This window comes from Pelmatolapia mariae, linkage group LG6 (genome assembly GCF_036321145.2).
Source record: "Pelmatolapia mariae isolate MD_Pm_ZW linkage group LG6, Pm_UMD_F_2, whole genome shotgun sequence".
In the NCBI taxonomy this organism is placed as follows: Eukaryota; Metazoa; Chordata; class Actinopteri; order Cichliformes; family Cichlidae; genus Pelmatolapia; species Pelmatolapia mariae.
Genome location: NC_086232.1, coordinates 40,059,894 through 40,068,984, shown reverse-complemented (window position 1 = coordinate 40,068,984; position 9,091 = coordinate 40,059,894). Strand labels below are relative to the sequence as shown.

Genomic DNA, 9,091 nt, shown 5'->3' with positions numbered 1-9,091 from the left:
TTTACTATACATTTATACAACTTATGATGAAAGTAATGAACTGCGCAAACAGCAACATATTACATATATATTTATTGAACAGTTAGGGCTACAACAGTTACTCAGCATTGATATGAATATGCAAAGACTGAAGAACACAGCAGTCTGAGGTGAAGTAAACATGGTACTAATGCTGAGCCCATAGCAGGCCTACTGTCAGTATGAGTATAGTGATATCTACTGTTAGGGTTAATGTGCTTCTAATCTACTGTGGAACAGTACTATATAAATGAGGTAAGGCACTGGATGCTACAAGCTAATTTATAGAAACTATAAAGTTGAAAGTAAATCAGTAGTAAAACAGTCCAAAAATCTTTTATCTCCAGGTAAATAAAAGTGAAAATCATCAAAAATCGCACTCTTTGGACTTCAAGTTTAAAAGTAGTTGAGAGAGTTCAGAATGAATGCGGGGCCCCTTCTAGATTTTTTTTGTGTGTGTTGTAGGAAAACACATTGATGTAAAATATTGAGGATTAACTCGTGAGCCGACTGCGCTGAAATGCAGCAATTTCTTCGTAACATGAAACAGGATGGCTCTTCTCAAACAGCTTTGGGTAAAAACGTGCTGGAAAAATTAAAGCATGTAAACCTGCTTCAGCAGAATCATATAATAAAATGATAATGCTAAAAATGAGCCTAATGGGAGCCTCCTTAAATCTGCTGCATGCATAGTGTTGTGTATAGCTTTCAGTACAGGAAATGTTGGACGACAGAGACGGATGTTTCAGCCTTGCAAACGACACACCTGAAAATAAAAACTCTTTCTAACGAGCACGCCGTTGAGTGTGCGGCATCCAACCTGTTGATCATGTGTTTTTGATTGTTGTGCTAGGGCTTTGGTTTCTGTTTGCGAAGTTTGTAATGGCACAGCTGGGGATGTTTAACTTTGCGCCTTTATGGCATCTTGTCATCACTCCGAGCTGCCGTTTGCCCACTCTCAGTTGTGAGCAAGTGGTTGTGATGCAGAAAGAGGATTGCATCCAAACTTTCTGGAGGAATATTTGATCTCTTTCTGTACGTGGCTCCTCCTCCTTCCTCCACAAATTTCTGCGCGGTGTTTCCCACCACCGCGGGGGCAGCCAGGTAGGCCCGTGCCACTGTGGCCAGCAGTGGGAACTGCACCGCCTTCGTCCTCCACCACTGCAGGGGCTCCACGCCCAACGAGGCCCCTTTGTCAGCTCTGAAGACGGACATCTCCATATCGATAGACTCCTCCACAGAGCTCTGTCTGCTCCTGGGGGCGGAGCAGAACAGGTCTCCCAGCAGGAACTCCATACCTGACAGCCCACCCTGAGAGCCCGGGTCTCCTGGCTCGCTGTCCTCCACGTCGCTCTCTTCATCTTCATCGAAAAGCTCTCTGAAGTTAATGGGGCGGGACTCTTTGAGGCGTTTACTCCTCCGCAAGAAGTCACTCTCTGACTCTGGTGACCCGGGGGAGGGGCTTCTCTTCCTCTCGCTGTGCTTCTTACCTCGACTCCGCTTCCTGTCCTCCTTTGCAATCCTCACGGCCTCTTTCTTCAGCCAATCAAAAGTGTCCGTCCGCTCCTAGAAAACACCAGAAACCACAAATTTTAAAAAACAAGAATGTAAACCTCTCTATCGTATCAGAAACTTAACATCATAATGTTTTAACTGAAAATGTGTTGTGTTAGAGATAAACCGTGACTCTATATATCCACCCTGAAACCCTCTAGCTATCTAACTCCAAATCCAAAGAAGTGAAAGACCTTTGTGTGGACAGATTTGTTTGCTTCCACTTAACTTTTTGGTAAATCCTGTTAATTAAAGTCAATTTAATTATAAAAGGAAAACATGTTAGACATAAAAACAAATTGGAAGTTGGCGGTCGATACACTGCTGTACAGCGTGCCTGCTAAATGTCTCATTGAATATCAAAATTAGCTATTCTTAATTTGATTTGTAGAGAGTGCTATAGCTGTTTTAAGGCACTCTTTTCCCTGCGTGCCAGCTTTCCGACTCACCTTCTCCTCCATGAAGCCCAGTCCGTGGAACTGGGGGTCGAGGGAGCACGCCACGCTCAGGACTCTGTTCACAGCAGGACTGTCGTAACAGTGCGCCAGGCTCCGCCTCATCATCCTCTTTACCTCCTTCAAGATGGACGACGAATCGCACGGCCGGGACACGAGGTGCCGTGAGAGCAAGCCAGTGAGGATGGGTTTGACGAGGGACAGTCGGGGGAACGCCTCCTTGGCGAGAGTCCGGCACGCCACGTCCAGAGGTTTGAGGACCGAGCAGAGCTCCTCCAGAACCTTCCATTCAGAGCGCAAAGACGTTACACCTGTAGAGGATGTGTTGGAGGTGGAGTTGGCGTGGTAGCTGCCACTTGAACTGGACTCTGAAGCACAATCTTCCTTGGACAAACCCTCACCTTTTATTTCTTTAATTACACAGCAAAAGAGGCTTTTGTGTCTGATGAGCATGCTCAGTAAAGGGTAAAGGTTATTCCAGGTTGGCTGGCTGTGTGCCCACGATGCAAGTCTGGCACGCTCCTGTTTCGTCAGACCTTTGAGGAGGTTCTGGGTATGAGGCTGGTATGAGCATTTATTCTGAGCAGCTGGTAAGAACAGGGTGGAGAGAAAACCCTGGAACTGGCTGAGAGTTTTGGAGATGACGGGATGTGACATCACTTCCTCCACACAGTCTTGCACGGCTCTGAAAAAACAAGGAACAGACGGAAGTCCTTCACTACTGTGAGCGTGCTCCGGCTCCTCGGGCGACACAGAGTCTTCCCTCTCTAGGAACGTTGTTGAGTTCGGGTGGGAGGCGCTTCCTGCAACCTCTGCTCCCTTCTTGCTCTTTACTGGCTGTGTCCTCATCTTGTTCCTTATCTCACCTCCCAGCAACATCAGATTAGGCTGGGAGATTCCCCATTCGTGCGCCATCACCTTCACCTGGGCCTCCACCGCTCGGACGGCGTGCTCTTCCCCCCCACTCTCTGTCAGCCGCTGGGTCGCCAAAGCAATGTTCTGAAAGCTAAAGCTACTGTCTACGTAGTGCGCCCAGAGCGTGAGGTACCTCTCAATGTTTCCCTGCCAGTTGTGGAGCCAAACCTCTACGCTCAATGTCACAAAGTAAGGAACTTCCTTCTGACTGCTGGAAGCTCGCCCACGTCTCCTGTGCTCAAACTCAATGGGAGCAGTGTAGTCCATAACCTCCTCGCTCTCTCCGCTCTCACTGTTCCTCCTGAGCAGCCGAGCCAGGCTCGCCTTGCCTCGGGTGTGGTGGTCCATCAGGAGACTCTCGAGCTGACAGGACAACGGCAGCTCTTTGTAATTAGGCAGCAGTGTGAGAATCAGCTTTCTGAAGCCTTCGCCTTCCACGAGAGACGGCGGCTGGAGGTCCACGATAAGAAAGTTGGCGATAGCATCGGTCACTTGAGTGGACACAACCAAGGGGAGAGTGCTGATGAGACCGCTGGTAAGTGTGAGTGGCTGAGAGCGTTGTTGACCTGTTTTTGTGAAAAAGAGCAGCTTTTAAATAGGAAATTAAAACAGAATTAAATTCCTTTCTGTTCTATAACAAACAAGAGTTAAGTAACTGAAACTGCATATTTGATAAAAGCAGCAGTTTTCTAACTCACAGATTTTGCGCGATAACAAAATACGTTGAGGAAAATTATCTTTTCTATGAATCCCACTGATTTAGGTGGGATCAAGTCAAAGTGTGGTCAAAATACAATCCCTACAAAATAGATAAGGGCATGATTTAATACACCCATTCATCTTTCCAAGACGATGAATCCCCATAACTAAATGCTTTAATAACTTTGGGACGTTTATTAATGAAATTTCCCCCAGAGATTCTGCATCACTTACATCAGACTCTTTCTTTTTACCTAATAACTTCTGGCACTGTGCATTGCAAACAGGAAGTAGAGAGTTACCCAGTGTGAGACTCCGGTCCTTGTTACTGTCTTTCAGCTTGAAGTGGTGTTTGCTGGTCAGGTGGTTTTGGAGATCTGGCACCCCTCCCGCACAGCTCACGTGCTCCATGCACAGCTTGCACACAGCGGTGTTTCGGTCCAGAGGCCGACCGGTGGGGTCGGGCTCGAGTCCAAAGAAGTACCACGGGCTGTTCTGGATGGTGTTGGGGTTGCTCAGCAGTTTCTCAGTTCCAGGCAGAAAATCATACTTTTCTATTTGATGAGGAGACGGGAAGGAGATGACAGAGGTGGAGACGAAGGAGGAGCCAGTGATCATGCTGCCTGGGTCGCTGACGGCATCTGAGTTCGACATCGTCGTCACGTCGCTTATGACAGGCATGGGGCTCTGTGATTGGCTGTGATCTGACCAAAAGGAAGTGCTGCTCGGCTCTGGGAGGGTGACCAACTGAATGTCCTGCAGGAGGCGCAGAGCTGTCTCCTTGTCTCCAACTTCACATTTCACGTTGTCACCTGTACATCACCAACAAAGACAAAGGTATCAGGCACCTTTACAGAGCTACCTTTCAGTCTGTACTGCATTAAAAAACTGGGACAGAGCTCACCCATCCCCAGACCCAGAAGGGTGGCATAATCCTTGCCGATCCAGACCCGGAGCTCTGCTCCCTCTGAGATGGGCTGGGAAACCCTGTAGTAGATACGACGGTAAAACTGGAAAACGTCCAGGTTGTGCTCTTCCTCACTGCTGGTATATCTGACATACCTGAAACACACAACAAATGCGTGCAGTCTGCAACTACATCAGAAGATAAAAATAAGCAAAAGGAACCATAAAACCTGCCCACCTCATCCAGTTAGATTTGTTTTCATCAGAAGCGTCCACGTAGATAAAAGCAGCATCGTCTCTGATCTAAAAACACAAAAAGCCCATCTTTGTGTTAACATATGGCCAATAGGAAACAACCCAAAGATTAAACTTTTAAAGCACAAAAAAGGATTCTTTACACACAGCTTTTGTCATTGTTGTTGGGTTTCTTCCCATTCATTCTGCTAGAAGAACAACTTCTATCAAAATAAAATTATATCTTGTTTCTAGAGCACACATGTGGAAGTATTTCATTATTAAAAACAACAAAATATTTGCTTTATTTAAAGCAAAATACTTTGCTTTCCCTCTCAGTTTTCCATTCATAGCAACAGACTGATATGGTGTCCAATTCACTGATCAATTTCCCATTTTACTTCCCGTTATGTAATTTACAGAAACCATTGTTGATTAAGAGCTGAGGCTATGCTGGAATCTGTCCATATGGCCTCTTAAATAAACACGGCTTATAATTTATAACAAAAAAACTAAACATCAACAAACTGTCTACACGATGCTGTATGAACAAAAGTGATCGTTCATTTTACTCACAGCCCAGGCATATTTGAGGTTGGCCGGCATCTGTCCCTTGCACACTTCTCCTACAAAGGGTCCAAACATGACACCCTGCTGAAGGTGGCACTTGGCGTACACCTTCATCTCTCCAGTCTGCTCCTCGCCCAAAGATCCAGAAGCAGATAGTCCAGACCCGAGGTCCCCACAGAGGCACAGGCAGGAAGGCAGAGACAGCGCCGCCCGGGAGGGGCCGCTGTGGAGCCATGGGTCTCCGGGCGGCAACACCGCATCTGGGACATAGTTCTGGTTGGAAGCAGGCTGGAGCGAGGGAACATCCTCAAAGAACTCTTCATTGTTGAGATCCAAACCTGGAAAAAGAATATAATAGAGAAATATTGAAATAACAGAGATATTACTGAAAATTCAGGGCAGGAATTCATCTTCACGGAGCATAGTTCCACTCTCTTGGGTCGTTTTAAGCAACAGAATTCAGAAAGACAAGAAACTGCTGTATTCACATGAGGGGAATAATACATTACAATACAGACAAACTTTAATGATTTTTGTATGCTAAATTTTCAAACTATGATGGTAAAATCGTGCACGCCTGCATTACAAATGCAAAGCTTAGTGTGTCATAAAATCAGTGCCTAAAATATACAGGCAGCCACCAGTGCTAGCTCGCGGTCTCCTAGCAGATGCACATATGATATGTTTATTATACAAATTTGAAAAGCAAAAGTGATTTTCAGAAACGTTGACCTCTGACCTTCAAGTCAAAGTCGCTGGGATTTGAACTCGATATTTAATAGATCCATCAATTTGAAAATTTTACATTGCCTCATTCTCGAGTTATCGTATTGACAAACTTGCGTGTCCACACCACCCGCCCGCCCACCCACCGGGGTGACAGCAACACTCCCAGCCACCATTAAATCTGTTTTCAGTACGTGAAGTGAGATCTTACCAATAATTTTGCAGATCAGGTCTAGAAGGGCCTGATGGCTTTTGTTTAATCTTTCCCCTTCCATGTTAATCACTTTTCATTTTGTTCTCTTTATTTGGATTTGATGATCTTCAGTCAGATCGCACTGAGTGTTTTTTTTGTCTTGTCTTTTCCCACCAGCCCATCCTGAAGCCTGCAGAGTGAAATAAGCCTGTAAAGGCACTAAAAAAGAAATGCTGTCACTGGTGGCTCTTGTAGCATCAGGGTCGATCATAACAGAAGCTTTAAGTTTAACTTTCGAGGTGGTGTCTACTCAAACTATCATCACTGAAATAATGAAGCCACTGCACCGCTGCTGTAAAGAGAGTGTGCTCACATGAACTTCTGACAGCAGTACCCACTTGTCAGGCCCTGCTGGGCTGTCTGAATCACTCTGCTGTAATATCACGCTCTGCTGCTTACGGCTGCTGAGGAATGGGGTCAGGTGACTTAATAAAATTGTATTTGAGTGATTCCCCAAACCTCGGCGTATCTGTGCACGCTCTGAGCCCGGGGCAACGCAGATGGTTCACAGTGTGACTGCAGTGATTGATTCTGGCTCGCATGATTGATGTTCACACGTGTAGGCCAACACTGAGCCCATATAATTAAGTCCTGCAGGGAGAGTCTAGCCATAACCTCTGAGCTGATTAACTCTGAGACGGGATGCTCAGAGTTTCCAGTTGCACAACAGCTGATCGCAGTTCAATACACTCTGTGCGTGCTCACCCTGAGTTATGAAAGAAAGCCATCATCAGTTGGTAAAGCAACAAGCAAATGAAGAACAGAGCCTCTATTTTAATCTGACAGAGCGAGGATTACGAACAGGACCAGGACAGTTAACTTCAAAAACATGAGAGGCGAAGAGACTCCTTTTAGTCAGTGTTATCCAATAAGTTGTCTTTTACCTAGATCATTTTTTTTTAAATAGATAAAACTGACAGGGACAAAATACAGGTAAAGCTGAAGATAACATGTGGATCAAACGGATCTGACACAGTTTAGTCATGTACCTCCAAAGCACTCTGCAACAGTCTTGAGCCAACAGTTTTTATATTGTGCTTCAAAGGAGGCAGATTGTGTAGTGAGTTACACATTCATCTATCAAGCAAGAGATCCCTGGTTTGAGCACAGGTGGAGACATAAATCCCTTTGGGGTTGCATCTGGCATCAAAATCTGCAAACTCGAATACCCAGAGCTACATGCTGTGTCAGTAAGAGGGCAGCTGAAAGGAGCGTTTGGCCTAAAAGAAACAGGTCTGATGAAGATATGAAACCAAATTATAAAATGTTTGGATCAAATGTTTTCCAATATGTACAGAGGAGGTAAACAAGTGTATACGGGCATCTGTAAAACACAGTGGAGGCTCTATCATGGCTTGGGGCTGCATTTCACCTAGTGATGTCATAAAAGTACCATTGGATTTTGATCCATCATGCATTACCATCTAAAAAGCATCTGATTGTCATGCTGAAAAATAAAGCTGCTGTCAATGATTCCCAAACAAAATGTCAATGCTGTAAAAGTATATCTGGATAGAAAAGAACACAGTGGAACACTATAAGTTGTGGATTGAACTCACCAGAGCCTGAACCTTAACATTACTGAAACAGTGAGAGAGGTGTGTATTTTTATTAGTATTTTTTCCTAATACGGGAGGGGTTTTTGTTTTGTTTTGTTGTTAGAGGGGGCGGCTTAACACCTTTTAGAAAAATTGCTTGTGGGCAGTGGGAGTTATACAGAATACAAACCCAGTCTTTCTCAATGTGCATGAAACAGTGGTTATGGATACAAGCGGTTTATACCATGGCATCAACTGCGCATGTGTGACTGGATAGCTATTCGTCATTTATTGCAGGACTTCCTGATGTAAAAACACGCCGCTGTGCATAGAGTAAGGTACAGTTTATTCAGCGCGTATAAAAAATGCACATTATCTGAGCGAAGTATAACCTCATCCGGGTGATGATCGGTCTGTTGTTTAGAAAAGCTACCAGACTGTGAGTGTGCACAGGCGCAGTACTAAACTCACCCGGTCTGCAAGTTAACTGTAAAAAAGCTGCACAGTAAAGCAGCGTCGAGGCTCAGGGACTATTTTTTTGTCACTGCACTAAAATGCAACTTTCAAACAACCCCAGGTGAGCCACGTGAGCCCCCTGCAGCCATGTCTGATCGGCTTTACTGGGCTGGAGGCATGCAGGGTTCAGACATATGAGAAAATAATTTAATGCATACTTTAAAATTCCACAATTTTTCAATGAAGAAATTATTTTAGGTTTTAAAAAATCACCTTGAGCGTCAAGTAAAGCTCCTGAGGTCGCGGAGGAAGTGGACTCAAAGAAATCAGCACGATGTCGCCTTTTCAGGTGGCTTCTTAAATTAGTAGTGTTTCCACCTTTTGCCAGCACTATTTTTCGGCACAGGCGACAAACGGCCTCACCGGAGTTCAGAGGTCGCCCCTTTTCATCCGCCTTTAAGCCAAAATACAGCCACACGATGGACTTGCTTCTGGGTTTACTGATCAGATCCATGTTTCTGTAGCTCTGCAGCCTGCAGCCCCGCTACCAGATCTGAGATGCATAGACAGGAAAACTGCACCACCCGATTACATGCAACGCTCTTATACCGCACAGATTCAGGTCAATGACGGCGAAAACCTTCTTTCTAAACGTAAAAGCAGCAGATACAAATCAATATCTAAAAAGTTCCTGACTGCAGGCTTGTGTAGAACACGTTTTTTGTTTTTAATAAATCACTTCCCTTCAAAGATGTGAAAAAAATCTC

General features: G+C 45.1%; 1 protein-coding gene across 2 annotated transcripts; it reads right to left on the bottom strand.

The window, feature by feature from the left end:
- Positions 1 to 91: 91 nt before the first annotated feature.
- Positions 92 to 8,925, bottom strand: LOC134629529 (uncharacterized). 2 transcript variants are annotated; one of them, XM_063476929.1, is made up of 7 exons: positions 8,598 to 8,925; positions 5,358 to 5,689; positions 4,786 to 4,850; positions 4,546 to 4,703; positions 3,944 to 4,453; positions 2,022 to 3,508; positions 92 to 1,584 (listed from the first exon to the last, which is right to left on the bottom strand). In XM_063476929.1, the coding sequence occupies exons 1-7, from the start codon at positions 8,836 to 8,838 to the stop codon at positions 934 to 936; spliced, it is 3,444 nt and encodes a 1,147-aa protein (XP_063332999.1). In that variant the 5' UTR covers positions 8,839 to 8,925; the 3' UTR covers positions 92 to 933. The 2 variants fall into 2 exon arrangements, with proteins under 2 accessions (XP_063332999.1, XP_063333000.1); XM_063476930.1 differs by having other exon boundaries at positions 8,748 to 8,925.
- Between the last annotated feature and the right edge of the window lie 166 nt (positions 8,926 to 9,091).